Source organism: Drosophila subobscura, chromosome E (genome assembly GCF_008121235.1).
Source record: "Drosophila subobscura isolate 14011-0131.10 chromosome E, UCBerk_Dsub_1.0, whole genome shotgun sequence".
Taxonomy (NCBI): Eukaryota; Metazoa; Arthropoda; class Insecta; order Diptera; family Drosophilidae; genus Drosophila; species Drosophila subobscura.
Window position 1 is genome coordinate 10,000,001 of NC_048531.1, and position 15,767 is coordinate 10,015,767.

Genomic DNA, 15,767 nt, shown 5'->3' on the forward strand with positions numbered 1-15,767 from the left:
GCTGACGTAAGATAGCCGCATATAAAAGCGAAATTTGTACATCTAAAATATATAATAAATGAATATCAATTTAAGCCATTCATCTTATGAGATTGTTAAGAATTTCGTGCACAAATATTATTTATTTGCTGGAAAGAAACATCTGTTTTGTATTCGAAATAACTCGAAATAATAATAATAATATTTTGCCTCTTTCCAGTCAAATCTACTGCTATGGCGAACTCTTGAAGACCATTCAAATGGCCAAACTGTTTGAGGACTCAAAGACATTTGTGGACATGAAACTGAAGCAGGCGCCGGCCAAGACCCTCGAGGACTTTGAGCTGCTGATGGAGTCCAAGAATAGGACACCCAGTCGCGAGGATCTGCAGAAGTTTGTGGATGTGAGTTGGGGAAACTCGAAAATCAAGTGAGGCACAGTAAAAAATGTGTTATATTTTGCAGGATTACTTCAGTCCGAAGGGCACGGAACTGGAATTGTGGACACCGACAGACTGGACGGCGAATCCAAGCTTCCTTGATCGGATCACTGATCCAGACCTGAAGCAGTGGGGCCAGGAGCTCAACAATATCTGGAAGGATCTGGGCCGCAAGATGAACGACGATGTGCTGAAGAATCCCGAGTACTACTCGATCATCCCAGTGCCGAATCCAGTCATCATTCCGGGCGGCCGCTTCATCGAGTTCTACTACTGGGACTCGTACTGGATCATCCGCGGACTGCTGCACAGCGAGATGCAGGACACGGCCCGTGGCATGATCGAGAACTTCATGTCCATTGTGCAGAGAATCGGCTTCATTCCCAATGGAGGACGAGTGTACTACTGGGGCCGCTCCCAGCCACCACTGCTGACGGGCATGGTCAAGTCCTACGTGGACTTCACCAACGACGATCTGTTCGCCATCAATGCCCTGGAGGTGCTCGAGCACGAGTTCGAGTACTTCGTGAACAATCACTCGGTGCAGGTCAAGGGTCACAATTTGGCCGTCTACCGCGACTCGTCGACCGGTCCGCGGCCCGAGTCCTATCGCGAGGATGTGGAGACAGCAGAGAACTTTGACACGCCCGAGGCCAAGGAGGATCACTACAGCGAACTCAAGTCTGCCGCCGAGTCTGGCATGGACTTCAGCTCGCGTTGGTTCATCAATGAGAATGGCACAAATGTCGGAAATCTCAGCCACCTGAGGACACGCTCCATTGTGCCCGTCGATCTGAATTCCTTCCTCTACTGGAACGCCAAGCTGATAGCCGAATTCCACGCAAAGGCCGGCAACGTGGACAAGATGACGGAGTACGAGAAGAAGGCCCAGACCCTCCTGCAGGGCATCCAGGATGTTCTGTGGAACGAGGAGGCTGGCTGCTGGCTGGACTACGACATGATCAATGAGAAGCCTCGCGACTACTTTGTTCCCACCAATCTAGCGCCGCTGTTTGTGAAGGCGTACAACATCTCCGATACGGAGAAGATCTCCGCCTCGGTGCTGAGCTACATTGAGAAGAACAAACTGGACACATTCCCGGGCGGAGTGCCCAACACGCTCTACCACACCGGCGAGCAGTGGGACTTCCCCAATGTGTGGGCGCCCATGCAGTATATCGTGGTCGAGGGGCTGGCCAATTTGAACACACCCGCAGCCAAGGAGCTCTCCAAGAAGTGGGCCCTTCGCTGGGTCAAGTCGAACTTCAAGGCCTACACCGACAACTTCCACATGTACGAGAAGGTAAGTGAGATCCACTAGAGTTTTCTGAGAGTACTAAAAATCTTCCTGTGTTCTGCAGTACAATGCTGAGGAGTTTGGCGGCCATGGCGGTGGCGGTGAATATGGAGTACAGACAGGATTTGGCTGGTCCAATGGTGTGATCATTGAGTGGCTCAGCAAGCACGGACGTGAGCTCTCCGAGGGCTCTGGCGGCGGTGGAGCAGGTGAAGAGCTGCAGTAGAATGAAGGCCCCAAAAACGCTACACATCACACATCACACATCCATCAAACAATCAATCAATCGCCAAAACACTCGTTAAATCAATCTGATATATTTGTATATGGAACCATCATCAATGTTGCTCATCTTTAGGCTAAGAAAATGCTCTCTATCTATCTACACATCACCTATCTATCCCGCTATCTCGCTGTCTATAACTATACTACGTATACAATGTATCGCGTGCAAACGACAAGAGCAATCGACAAGAGACACCACAGCACCACAGTCAAAGCACCAAGCAACACAGCTGGAAGCAGGAATACGATCGCCCAAAAACTGTCTGTTAAACCATCTTGTTGTCAACGTCTGCGCATTCGTGTTAATTGTCAAAATTCAAATCAAAATCAAATCCAAATGAATGTAGATTGTCCTCAAAGCCGCCTCAAGTTCCAGATATCAGCGTAAGTGTCCACAATTGGGTTGCATTTCTCTATTTGTTGTTTGATGTGTTTGTTTGGTGAATGTCGACGCATGTGTTTGTGTAACCCCAGCGCACCAGATCAGGTATCATTTCCAGTATAATCTGTCATACTACAGCTAAAGGATCCATGTACACAATTAGTTTAACATCTCCGAAATCTATTACTCACTAGTCTGCCAATTTCCTGTACATATAGTGCATACTTGCTCGTACTCACACTCTGCTCCTGGCTTATTTAGCATGCGAATGGCTTTCCAGGGTAACTGCTAATCAAAATTCACTAAAAACCAAAACGGAAACCCTAATCTAAATTCGGAATCTAGCAGTATCCTGTGGCTAAAACTCAACCGCCATAGATATCACAACTAATCCAAGTTATTTTTTCCCTCTTTCAATTTAGGCACCACCAAACGCCTGATCAGTGTGGTGGGCGTGGCAGCTGTAACCATAGTGGCTCTGATAGCAGGTCGTGTTCTGTGGTGAGGTGAGTATTCCGAGCGTATTATCTTCTAACAGACAGACTAATTGCAATCCAATCTACATTTTACTTTCAGAGACATATTGCTATGTGCCAAAAAGAAAACCCCCAACGTAATTGCTTCCCCAACGAAAATGTGATTCCCCCCCGCTCGATCTGTGTGCGTGGGTGTAAATGTGTGTCTGTGTGCATTGTCCGTACATGTGGTTTTTCGTCGGAATGCGCGGAGATTGCAGTATTAGATTTTGTCATTATTTGTTAGTAGAAGTGAGAGTTGTATATACAGAATTTATATGGGCATGCCCTACATTGTTATTAATTATGAATATTTAGTGAATATACCCAAGAAACAAAAACAAAACCAATCCTAGCTCCTCGCAACCAAATGAAGACACAAAAAACACACAAATATGTTAACAAATTGGCAAATGTTTGCTTCGATTCTTTGAATAAACAAGAACACAACCTACAATCCGTACATCCTTATATTTGTTGCATGGCACCATTCTACACTCGCATTTATAACTAAATAAAAAATGTGTGTCTCAATCTATTGCAGGAAAAGTTGGTTTAAGTAATCGAAGCGTATGAATTCTCTGTTTATAATTTGTATATTTGCTTTGAGTTCAATTCAATAATGAAAAACTTATCCACGACAAAAGCTAATTTAGAGCACAAAAGGATTACATCTATCTGGCATCGGCGAATAGACTAAAAACAGAAAGCGGATATGCCTTGGAAAGGTTGGACCTATAATCGTAAACGTAATGGTAATGGTAATCATAATATCGGAGCACAAACAAAGAGCAACACGGTCCAGAAGTATATATGTACCAATTAAATAGTAATCATAGTTCACACACACTCGTAAATAATACACAATAAATATAAAGGCTTTGTGCCACGCCTTCCCACGGTCGCCTAGTTGGACTGTTGCTGCTGCTGCTGCTGCTGCTGACTCTGGCTCTGGTGCTGATGCTGCTGCGGCGGTTGTTCCTGACTAAAGTAGGGAGCGGTGTTTGGCGTGAGCAATGTGTGACATATATCACAGACACGGGCGACCCGTTTCCGTGGTCCCGATGGCACCGTTTTCGTTAGACATTTATCGCAGTATATGTGGCCGCAATGCCGGCAGTGGATCTTGCGCACCATCACCGTAAAGCATGCGCTGCATGTGGGGCAGTTGTTCACGTCATCGTCATCCTGCCAGCGCACCTCCGTATCGGCATGCCGCAGCTCCTCCAACGAAATCTATTGAACAAAATTATACATATTTTTTGTAAGTGAATAAACGTATCTGTATTTTTATGTAGAGGCTCACTTGAAGGGTTTGAGATAGTTTCACAAAATCTTTTTGCACCGTCTCCATGGTGGACAGCTCCTCCTGCAGAGTCTTTATCTTTGTTTTGTAGTCCGCATTGGTTTTGGCATGTTTTTCCTGTAAGTACGTGGGGTATTTGAGTGGATAATTGGATTGCTGAGATGTTCACTTACATTAGCTTCCTGCAGCTCAATGATCTCCACCCGACTCTCGGACAATTGCTTATTAAGCTCAGCCTCTTTGCGCTCCAGTTGGGTTTTGGTCGTCTCGTACGATTGCACCGTCAGCAAATGTTCCGTCAAACGATCCCTGCGAATGAATTTCGAATATAAACAGCCCATTCGTAGTGCACTTGAGTGCCTTGCCAGACCAACTTACTGCAGTGATTTGATGTCTAATTGCGTTTGGCGCTTGTAGGACCTTCGCTCGTTGTTGCTCTCCTCCAGCTGAGCGCGTAGGATTTGAATCTCGTCCAAGGTGCTCACACAGCGCTGCTTCTCGTACTCGCTGCTGACGCGGGCCTGAATCAGTTCGCTCTGCTGGCGCAGCATGAGCTCCTGCAGCTCGACGACCGTGTTGGGCAGATTTATGTACTGGTTCTCGATCTCTTCGGAGGTGGCTAGGTAGCGACCGGACAGAAAGTCGTTGTCGGCCTGCAGAGTCTCCAGTTGCTTGTTGACACGCTCCCGATCGTCGGTGATGCGCTGCAGCTGCCTCATCACCGAGTCCTTGGTGTCCAGAAACTTTTGTTGCATGTCCAGCAGCTGCTGCTCGCTGGCCGCGGTCTTGTCTCGCAAGTTTTGTACTTCACTCTTGTGCGCCTCGCGCTTCTCCTGCCACTGATCCTCCAGATCCTTGCGTAGAGCCGCCTCCTTGCCCAACGTCTCACGGGCCTCCACCAGTTGCTTCTGCAGCAGATCCACCTGCTTCTGCTGCTTTTTAATGTGTGCGTTCAAGTCCACAATTGTCTTCTCTGCCACACTACAGCACTCGCAGCTTGACTCTGCCACATCCATGGACGTGGACTTGTGCATGCCACACGTGTCGCTGACCGTGGCCACCTTTGCGTTTGACTTGGACTGCAGTTGTTCATCCTGCTCCCGCAACTTCTCCTTCAAGGCCTTCATCTCCTCCTGCAGCTGCTCCACGATGGAATGCAACATTTCCGCATCTTCTGAAGCCTGCAAGATATACATAAGTGAATCAGAGAGATTGGCAGCCTTTGCACCGTACTTACATATTGTTTCCCGTTTCCCTTGCTTTGCGGACCCCGAAGACTCTCATCCTCTTGCTGAAAGCTGCTATTTAGCGAGTCGCTGCCCAGCTTCCTCACAGACCCCAGCGTCTTCTTAACCTGATTCAGCATTTGCGGGGCCAAGCCACCAGATGACTCAGCCGGGGGATGTTGGACCTGCACTTGCACCTGCTGCTGCTGCTGCTGTTGCTGTTGGTACTTGCTCAGCTCCAGTTTAATGTGCTCCAGCTCACTCTTGTAGTTGGACGACTCTTCGATTGTGTCCTGCACTAGCTGCTGCAGCGACGATATCTCCTCCTGTGCCTTGATGTCCCTCAGCTGCATCTCGTTCTCGGACTTTAGGTCCGCCACCATCAGGTGAGTCTTGAGCTCGTCCAACTCCTCTTGCAGCTTCTTGCGCTCGGCCATGCTCTGGGCATATTCGGCCTCCTTCTGCATGTACAGCTCCCGCATCTTGGCCCGCTGCGTATTGAACTCGTTCTGCATTTTACGCATCTCAGTCTGCTGAATTAATTTATGCTGGTTTGTGGCGTCATCGTCACCTGAAGCACAGATTGTTTTCTTGGTTATTTGCGGAGACGATATTCATTGGCCGATTGCCTCACTCACCATTTTCCGCCTCCGCGGAGACCCTAGACTCTGCTGGGGATTCGTTTTCCTCCATTTTTACTTAATTTTATTAAATTAGCTAATTTGTGTTTATTTTGTCAGAACATTTCAGACGGTCGGTCACACTGCCACATAGTTTCTGTGCTGACGCGTTAACAGTGCTGCCAGCCTAGCTTATTTCTGGCTATAAAAATATGCAAGGAATTTGCAATTTATTTCGTGTGTTTTAGAGTTTACACCTCTGTTTTCCACTTGTCAGTCCCGAAATAATTTGATACCATTCCTGAGATGCGTACGATCATTTCTCTCAGTCCACACAAGCTTTCTATATTGATCGTTCACGTTTGACAGGAATTAGTAGTTTCCGCAGTGCGAGACATCTAGACTCCCGGCTTTAAATAAGTCTTTAAATAGGCCCGCACTACTTTAAAACTTTTAGCTTTTATTGACATTTATATTTCCAGTTGTAGATTCATGTTGCTGGTAATTCGAACTCAAGCTTCTTGTAACCGTTTTGCCATTTCGAATCGAAGGAATCAAGGAATATTTTGGTTTTTAGTGCCTTTTTTAAACAAATTGCAGTCAATTACGATCTGACATCAGTTACTTATATTTCAGAGTAAGCTCCTAGTTTCCAGATAGATACATACATATATCCAACCAGCAAACCCAACACCACGAGGCCTGTTTTGCAAACACAGCGAACAGCTGCTCTTGATAAACTGCCCAATTATTCATTTCATTTGCAAAAGAAACAACAGAAATATGCTGCTCTGCTGAATTAAAGCAAACAAATTGCCAGAGGAGAGAAAAATGAAAATATTATTGGTCTTGGCATAGTCTAAATATTATAAATTTTGGAAATATTTCAAATGTTTTCTATGATGATTGATCCAAATAAAAATACCAAATAATAGCCGCTTTATACATTTGTTTTATATCTTTAGATCACTTTCTCATTCGCTTAATTATTTATAATTTGGCCAAGTCTTGAGTGTTCCCATTTTTCTCAGAAATGTGTTGGCCAAATGACAGCGACCAAATCTAAGTATTACAAAGAATTCTCCGAAAACGCAAATGAGTATGTGAGTAACCCCTCCATGGGTCTACCAAGAGCTACAGTTGGTTGAAATTTATGCAAATCTTTTGGGAAACAAAAAAAGCGAGAAAAATCTCTCGAAGATGATAAATTATGGGGGGAAAAATGTTAAATTCATTAGTGTCAGGCCAAGCAAATGCGAATGAGAAAACATTTGTATAAATAACACTAGTATATGGATCTTATTTAATAAGTATTTAGACGGATGTCTGCTTGAACTACGCATTTAACAATGGAAAACAAGTTACTTACATTCGGATCTCCAGACCAGACCTCAATTATAATACAATCAGCGGGCCAAAAAGCGGCTGGCAGGCAGGCCCCATGTGGAGATCAGCCAGCAGCTAAGACGTCGATTTCGCTGGTCAGAAAGACTCTCCTCTCCGAGTGAGCTCACGACTGGCGATGTCGTCATTGTCGGCAGCCGGAGGAGATTCGGACACACGTATCCCCAGAGCAGCAGCAGCAGCAGCAGCCAGCAGTCAGCAGCCCCAAACGACACTAATGTTGGCCGACTGCCTGCTTCAGTCCCCACTGAATTCAAGAACGAGTCGGACGGAAGCGGTAGCCGCCTCCGAAATACAAAAATACAAAATAATAAATACGCGGCGCCCAATATTCGCGACGGCAGTTCTACTTATAATCTTAAAAATAATACAAAATATATAAATACAATATTGTTGGAATAATTCTATCGCCGAGAGTGAGCGAGAATTGAAATGATGTGGAAAAAGTGTCGAATGATTTGAGTGTGCAAGCCCAATACCAAAACCAAAGCCAAACCAACGATAACTAAATCTTTTAGCATTAAGACCAAGAACAGTTTTTAAGCATCTCTAGACCATGTCTCAGACACAGAGCCCCACGCCCAGCACGCCGCCTGCGTCGCGTAGGGCGCACAGACCGCCGCGGATAAATATCCACAATCTGAACAGTGGCTCGGCGATGGGCATGAGCCATGGGTCGATGCCGCCCAGTGCCCAGCCGCCGTACACCGCTCAGACAAACTACACGGGCAATGGCACACAGGGTCCGTACTGGCCGCCAGTGGCGAATCCATTTGGCTCTGGCAACTTTATGACCAAAGGCTACGAGGGCTTTCTCGATCTCACCAAGTCGGGGATGAGTTTCGGCGAGAAGTTCACCTACAGCATGTACAACAAATTCAGCAGGTGGTCCAGGAGCTGGTTCACCCACATGTTCCTCATAGTTGTCCTCGCACTCTACAGCGTGGGCGGTGCGCTGATCTTCCAAGCAGTCGAAGGTGAGAATTGGGAGGGGTAGGGGAGCTATCAGTCCCACTGCACATATGCGACCATGATGGTCCGGAAGTAGGAGCTGCACTGAAACGACTTTGTTTGCTTATCAAGCTCTTTGGCCATTGTTTGCAGAACAGCAAACAATTGCCAGCACACATGCTGAATGATTTCGCTGTACTGTAATCATAAAACAGCAGCCCCGCCCCCCTCATCAAATTGTGCTGATGAACGAACGAGCGCCGCCAATTTGTATCTGTAGCTGCGTACGCCGAACAGGTGAAGGAACAATCAAATAGATTGGGCAGTGATTCGTGTGAATCACAGCAGAGAGATGGGGGAGGAGGCGGAACGTGTCGTATAAACAAGTTCGACATCCAATTGAAGATGATTAACAGGCGGATGGAGGAGTCCCAAATAGGAGCCTCACCTTCGACCAGTGACTGGAATGGAATGGAATGGAATGGAAAAACATGCTCCGATATGCTTTTGTCTTCCCCTCAGGCGAGACTCTCATCTCGACTGGAAAATCCTTATGATTTAATGCCGAAAGTGTTTGTTTGGCAGCGCTGCCAATTTCCATTTTCCCACAGCAACTGCAACGGCAAAGTTCATTCAGTTGGCAAGGGTCAAGGCCGTTCTAAACTCATGTCTAAAGCTGTGTCAAAATTGTTTATTGCAGTGCGACAGGGAACTCTCGAGAAACTGGAACTGCAGGGACTCCAGAAGCAGTTCTTTGAGGAAATGCGTGACATGACAAGAAATTCCCAGCTTAATTCGGTAAGAATTTGCTTGGACCTACAAATTGTGCACATCTCTCAATGTACTCTCTCTTCTTTCAGTTGTCCAAGACCGACTTTGATAGCCAAGTGCTGCGCATCATGAACAACCATCCGTCCGTGGTGGAGTCACTGCTGCGGAACGGACTGGCGGAGAAGGCGGATCCCTGGTCCTTCTGGAACGCCATGGTCTACAGCTGCACCATCTACACGACCATAGGTGAGTGCGTGGTGTCCAAGGGCATTGTGGGTGCGAAAGCACCCACGCCTCGAATATAAGTACACCAGAAGACCTATTTATGTGCGCGTATACTTGAGCATTGTGATATTTTTCTTCAAATATGTGACACAAAAGATGGAAATAGTTTCGAATGTTTTTGCGTTTGTGAGATAACAAATTTGTGTCTCTGCTTGTGCAGACAGTTATGAGATGTCTCTAGAGAGGCTGCTGTGGCTCTGGCTCTGGCGGTGGCGGTGGCGGTGGCGGAATTCTTTGGAAGACTGTCATCGTTCTTAATTGGGAACTATAAATAAGAATTTCCCCTTGCACACTCTCTTAATTAAATTTGCTTTTAATTTCACTTTTAATTTCGGAACAAGTTTTCCCGCTCATAAATATACCTTGAAAGTGGCGAATATCTTGACCAAACAAACAGGCCGCAAGTATTCTGAATGAACATTCTGCCAAGGGGCAGAATTATGCTTCATAATCATTTGGCGGTTAGTTAATGATTTAATGGCAGCTTTTATTCGATCGACATGCTTCGTGTTTCGACGTTATTGTTCCTCCTGTTTTCTGGCTTGTTTCACATTCGCTTAAAATATTTATTTCGAGTGAATAAACCTGCCAGCTTGTTTCCACTCTTGACAAGTTTCCAACAAAAGAAGCGACAAAGATATTCATAGTAATAAATCTGCAAGTGTGGAAATCTGTTCACCCACATTGCCGCAAAAGCAATTAACACAAATTCGCAGCAATTTTCGCCCCACAACGATGACACGGGGAACAGTTTTGTGAGTGTGTGTTTCGAGTGTAATCAACTTGTCAAAATTGGCACAAGATGTAAACAAAACTTTTCAGTGGAAGTGCCATCCAAGAAGCCGCATCTACATTATTATAATCCTTAGACTCGTATAAAATTGTGGGCACACGTGAGAATCGCTGCATGAAATTTTTGGTGTATTTTTAGCCACACGAATGTCATAGGCATTACCCAACCAAATACCTATGACTCAACATGAGAAATATTGATACAATAACTCATGCTGAAAGATGTTTCGTGAATGGTAAATGTCTGGAAGCTGCAATCGATCTTCATGAGATGTAAACACCCCTCAGAAGTGATCAATGAGCGGGCAGACACTTCATAATTTCGAATAAAACTCAATACGTATGTCTGGCAATCGTAAAGCTGTTGCTGCTCCGATTAAAATAACACTTTCTGGGACTTGGCCACTGGGGCCCGAAAATGCCAAACAGATTATGGTGCATGCCCAAGTGGAAAACAAATCTCGAAAGCCATTCCCAAATGTTGAATGAAATTGCGAATAATAAACAAACACTGAAATCTCGACGAAATTCCATAAAAGCGAATACGATCCGTCATCAACTGGAAAGTATCTGCTGAAAATGAGCGAAAAATTCAATTTGTTTCGATATATCCAAGTGGCGAAATGTTCTATGGCTACAATGACGTCACAAGTTGTACTGGTCAAATATGAGTTTGCATTTCATGGAAAATATTACTCAATATATTACTTTGTGGCACTGCACAGACTTGACCCCTACAAAACTCAGCATATTATATGCCAGATTTGTAAACTAAGGAACACAACGAATAACGGAAGGAAACCCCCATGCCAAACAAAACTTTGGCACTCTAAACAAATCGAGGAACAAATTCACTAGAAATCGAATGAGTTCAATTCATAGATAAATCTGATACATTATCTCCCCCGGGGAGTGTACAGATATTAACAGTTCGACAAGATCTACCCTAGGTATTATTGCTTTTTCTTGCTTTTATTGAAATTTCGATTTCAACTGAAGATTTCTTGTAAAATTTTATTTTCTCTGACTGTTGACTTGCTTTTAACTTTACAAGATTTTCTTTTCTATAATAAATACCGGAAAATGTCAGCGAGTGTGATAAGAAATTAAAAGAAATTTGTTAACGTTTGGAAACTGAATTTAGTCGCTTGCGCCATCTGTTTGTCGTTTTACTTTAATTTAGCAGTTAGCAGAGTGCCATAGCAGCCTGCTTCAATAGTTTCATAGCAGCAAGCTTGAATAATCTCATGGCACGGCAGTTGTGGGTGATGTTTGCTTGGTTTTTCTACAAGCCTAAAAAGAATATTTAAATATAGAGTAATTGCAAAAGTATTCCCAGAGTCCACAAGAGCTTGCCCCCTGAACGACGTTTGTATGCAGAGATATTCTTCATAGAGAAAGAATATTTCGAGAGGCAGGAATGCTTATGAATATGTAGCTATGGCCCGAACAGCTGTTGTGGCAGCCAACCAAAAATATAGACAACAATTTGAAAATTTTGAGCTCTCCACATGCTCTCAGCAGTACGTTAGACGTGGTCGAGTCTGCGGGCAGTGTAGGCGAAAAGTGTGACGATTCGAGCGCATCTATCATCCATATAGATATATTCTGATAAGTATTTTTAACGGTCTAATACAGACCAAGAAAACATATATCGACAAATTCCAAATTAATTGGAATCTGCTTTGGTCATTTTGCACGGATCGAGTGTACACGACGATCCATCCATTGAGGCACTATAAAAAGAAATTGCAACCCGAAAGTGATATAATTACATCGAGAATATTTGTGCTTTGGATGGGGAAAATGAAAATATGAACCAGTTATAAATAGATGACATGAGCGAGAGCTAGCCCACAGATAGACAGAGAAAGTAGCACACACACTGGACATGGACGTGGAGCAGGCAGCCGCTGCCGAGGCCAGACAGCACCCGCGCCATCGCCGCCGCCTGGGACGCAGCCAGCGCGAGCAGACACCCGTCACACAGCGCCAGCGGGAGGGGGAGGATTCTGGCCCTGATCCCTCGCCGCAGATGGTGCGCATGCAGATCCGTCCGCCGGGCACGTTGTCCGCACACGAGAGCAAGATCCTGCGTCGCAGGGACAAGACTTTTGCCAGTTCCGCGAGCAGAAGCCAATCCCAGCCACGCGAGGCCGAAAAGCTGAGCAGTCCGGATGCAGTGCAGCTGATCAAGCACCGCAGCCTGTCCTCGCCCCGCCACAAGGAGGAATCCAGCGAGAGTGAGCTGACCACGGGCAGCTCCTACACAGCCACAAGCCGGATGCCCATCAGTGGTGACACGCTCAGCCGACTGGAGCAGAACCTGCAACGGTTCGAGGACGAGCGGAGGCGGTTCGAGGCCGAGAAACGGCTCTTTGAGCGGGAGAAGCGGGAGCACAAGCAGCGCCATCGCCAGCAGCTGGACAACGAGGAGCGAAAGCGACTGCTCCAGAACTACCGGAAGCTCAGCGACCGCATTCAGCTGCCCCAGGACGAGGAGGAGCGTCGCCGGCTCATACACAGTCTGCGGCTGCAGCGGCAAGAGGCGCCACAGGTGCGCAGTCGGAATCGCAGCAGCGGCTACGAGGAGTCATCCACGCAGTTCAGCTCATCCGAAGCGGATGTGCCAGAGGAGATACCCTCGCGCAGGCCCACAAAGCCTCCACAGGGCTATGTGGCTGCACCCATTCGAGGAGCTCCTCCTCCGCCCCCGTTGGCCCTCCTCAAGCCGGAGGAACGACGATCCGTTAGTCGGAACAGCTCGCTGTCGCCGGTGCGTCCACAACGGCGCTCCAAGACGCCCGAGCAGCGGGCGGAGGTCAGTCGCAAGGACGAATATGTCGAGGTGGGGGAGTCTCAGACAGATTCCTTCAGGGCGCGACCCTCGGAGGCGGAGCAGCAATCGGAACTGATGCAGAAGTACATGGAGGCAGCGGAGAGAGCGGCCAAAGCGGAGGCAGCCTTGGCCCAGAGCCTGGCGGGGGAGGGCGTGCGAAGAAGTGCCAGTCTGCGTGTGGCCGATATGGAGCCAGCACGCATGGCGGAGGGCAAACGCAGCTCCAGCCTAGAAAGGCCTCTGAGATCCAAGCGATCTGCCAGCCTGGAAAGGGGCAAGGAAGTGGAACAGATTGTCGCTCCAACCACGTCGGATGAACCCACAGTAGAACCAGAACCAGAACCAGAATTGTCCATCAGTGAAGACAGCATTCCGAAAGTGAAACCCAAAGTGACGTTCCTGCAACGCCTGAGGAATCTCTTCAAGCGAAAGCAGAAGGCGGAGACTGTGGCAAGGATTGCCGAACAAGATTTGGCCACTGTCCCGCTGCCCGACAAGATAATTTCACGTCCGTTTGTATTCCACTTCTGGCTGGAGGCACGGCACGAGTGGCGACGCCTCAAGATGGACTATCCGCGGCGCATGGAGGAGCTGCGATGCCTGCGAAACACCTGCGTCTCCCACTGCATTTGCCTGGCCCTTCTGCTGGGCTTCGGCGGACTCATGTTCCGCTACACGGAGGGAGCATCCGAGAACATCTACAAGTGCGAGGTGCGCAAGGTCAAGCGGGATTTCATCGACAACCTGTGGGTCGTCAGCCACAACATGAGGTACTGAAGCCCACTTCCCCCCTCCGTGGTAGTCAGTGGTGAACCCTTTTTGCTTTGTCTTTGCCAGAGAGGATGACTGGAAGTCCATGGCCCGCCAGAAGCTGCGAAAATTCGAGGACGAGCTGAATACGCTGGCCGAGATGGGTCTGCGTCGGTATCCGGGCCAGAAGTCCTGGAACTTTGTCAATTGCTTTATCTACTGTTGGACCGTAATCACGACAATAGGTAACGAGGTCCTTGGCTGAGGAATACTCGTATCGCGATCCCTTCCTTACCATTATCTCCACAGTTTATTCTAGATGTAGTGTTCGGAGATGCATAAATCGTACATGACTAATGTTCCTCTTTCGCTCTTCCGCAGGTTACGGCCACATAACACCCAAGACAAGGCTGGGACGCTCCCTGACTATCATCTATGCCATCATCGGCATTCCCATGTTCCTGATCGTGTTGGCCGATCTGGGCAAGCTCTTCACGCGCTGCGTCAAGTTCCTCTGGGCCTATGTGCGCCGTGTGTACTACACTCGCTCCTGCCGCCGCATCCGGAAACAGCAGCAGATCCGTGACGCGATGACCGGCTTCAATACGGTCTACGACATGGCCATGCGGCGGCCCAGCATGTTTTTCGGGAAGTCGGCGGAGGAGGAGGCCGAGTCACAGCCAGATGCCGAGGCGGGCAGGTCGTTGGGCACATCGCACCCGGAGACACCCACATCGCCGTATCCGGAAACCTACGAGGTGGACGATGAGTTCAATCTGCCCGTTTCGGTGGCCTCCCTGCTGCTCATCTCCTACATCCTGCTGGGCACGGCCGGCTACGTTATGGTGGAGTCCGACTGGGAATTGCTGGACTCTTTCTACTATGTCTTCATCTCGATGTCCACCATCGGCTTTGGCGACCTGGTGCCCAGCAATCCCTTCTATGTGATGGTCAGCATGATATACCTGATTTTCGGCCTGGCCCTCACCTCCATGTTCATCAACGTGGTGCAGATCAAGCTGAGCGACCACTTCAAGCGGGCCAGCGCCAAGGTGGGAGCCACAATCGGCATGGGCATGGCCAGCGAGTTCGGGGACGAGGGCGGCAGCCAGCTGAAGACCCCCTCGGAGCTTGCTTCGGTGCACGGCTCGCGACTGGACCGCATCGAGGAGGATGGCCAGGAGCCATCACTGGCTTTGAATGGCTCCGGAACCAGTCCGCCGCCCCTGACATCCATCCTGCGCACACCTCGGCCACTGTCGCCAATGGATTTTAATGGAGGTCAGTCTGTGGATGTTAGTTCTCCGCCACCGCCGCTGATGCCCAAGCGCCAAGTGTCTGTGGATCCACCGCCGCCAGCGGAGGGGGAGAAGAAGAAGAAGAAGCACAGATTCTTCTAGAACTATTCGTAAAAGTTCTGAGATCGTGAGAGTCGCCGGAACCCGACCTCCCTAACACCTCATAAATGACAAGGAAATTTCAATCGAATTAACAGTTACGTTACAGACACATTTTTATGAATTTGTTATTTAATTGTAGTTCCCATCAATTTAGGCTAAGATTAATGTTAATATTATAAACAACAGGAGTTGCCAAAATATTTCACATTCTTCGTTGTTACGTTATTCGCAATTGCCAACTGCGATTAGATGAGAAATGGCTGATCTTGCTGTCTCCCTCTTTATCTGCATGTCGACTTACACGTGTTTGTGTCTGGTAATCCGAAGGCAATGTCTGTGAGCAGACAGAGAAATACAGCGTTAATCCAAATGCATGGGGGAGCCAGCTGCACATCTGTCTGGCATAGTTGGAAGAGGAGGAGAGAGAAGAGAGAAGCAGACAGAGAGAACCAGAAAGGTATATAACATGTGAGGTAAAGCAATTACCCTTGCTCTCTCTCTCTGCTCTGCACACTGCCGTGTACT

General features: G+C 47.6%; 3 protein-coding genes across 7 annotated transcripts in view; 2 read left to right on the forward strand and 1 right to left on the reverse strand.

The window, feature by feature from the left end:
• LOC117891655 (trehalase) overlaps positions 1–3,741 on the forward strand; it is an 11,728-nt gene extending 7,987 nt beyond the window's left edge. For 2 of the 5 annotated variants that reach the window (XR_004648641.1, XR_004648640.1), the window contains 5 exons: positions 200–383; positions 445–1,722; positions 1,781–2,385; positions 2,806–2,889; positions 2,960–3,352. Coding sequence is in view for 3 of the 5 variants with exons in the window: in XM_034797209.1 (XP_034653100.1) it covers positions 200–383; positions 445–1,722; positions 1,781–1,925; positions 2,806–2,884; positions 3,443–3,461 (1,705 nt within the window). In the remaining 2 variants the exon portion in view is untranslated. Of the gene's footprint in view, positions 1–199; positions 384–444; positions 1,723–1,780; positions 2,386–2,805; positions 2,890–2,959; positions 3,353–3,442 lie in introns of those variants that run through there. The other 3 variants (XM_034797209.1, XM_034797207.1, XM_034797208.1) reach the window with 2 other exon arrangements.
• On the reverse strand, positions 3,494–6,217 carry LOC117891654 (rab GTPase-binding effector protein 1). Its single transcript, XM_034797206.1, has 6 exons — positions 6,069–6,217; positions 5,442–6,001; positions 4,583–5,385; positions 4,378–4,513; positions 4,205–4,321; positions 3,494–4,134 (listed from the first exon to the last, which is right to left on the reverse strand). The coding sequence occupies exons 1-6, from the start codon at positions 6,121–6,123 to the stop codon at positions 3,805–3,807; spliced, it is 2,001 nt and encodes a 666-aa protein (XP_034653097.1). The 5' UTR covers positions 6,124–6,217; the 3' UTR covers positions 3,494–3,804.
• A 1,450-nt stretch (positions 6,218–7,667) lies between these two features.
• On the forward strand, positions 7,668–15,442 carry LOC117891656. Its single transcript, XM_034797210.1, has 4 exons — positions 7,668–8,431; positions 9,106–9,203; positions 9,266–9,422; positions 14,224–15,442. The coding sequence occupies exons 1-4, from the start codon at positions 8,011–8,013 to the stop codon at positions 15,240–15,242; spliced, it is 1,695 nt and encodes a 564-aa protein (XP_034653101.1). The 5' UTR covers positions 7,668–8,010; the 3' UTR covers positions 15,243–15,442.
• Positions 15,443–15,767: the final 325 nt, after the last annotated feature.

What these genes read in the sequence shown, in the direction of transcription:
- LOC117891656 (XM_034797210.1), top strand. Translation starts at nt 8,011, where the DNA reads ATGTCTCAGACACAGAGCCCCACGCCCAGCACGCCGCCTGCGTCGCGT. An exon ending in GATCTTCCAAGCAGTCGAAG is followed by an intron (nt 8,432 to 9,105) that starts GTGAGAATTGGG and finishes TGTTTATTGCAG; the next exon opens with TGCGACAGGGAACTCTCGAG. An exon ending in GAAATTCCCAGCTTAATTCG is followed by an intron (nt 9,204 to 9,265) that starts GTAAGAATTTGC and finishes CTCTTCTTTCAG; the next exon opens with TTGTCCAAGACCGACTTTGA.
- LOC117891654 (XM_034797206.1), bottom strand. Translation starts at nt 6,123, where the DNA reads ATGGAGGAAAACGAATCCCCAGCAGAGTCTAGGGTCTCCGCGGAGGCG. An exon ending in TTAGACATCAAATCACTGCA is followed by an intron (nt 4,514 to 4,582) that starts GTAAGTTGGTCT and finishes ATTCATTCGCAG; the next exon opens with GGATCGTTTGACGGAACATT. An exon ending in AACTATCTCAAACCCTTCAA is followed by an intron (nt 4,135 to 4,204) that starts GTGAGCCTCTAC and finishes TTTGTTCAATAG; the next exon opens with ATTTCGTTGGAGGAGCTGCG.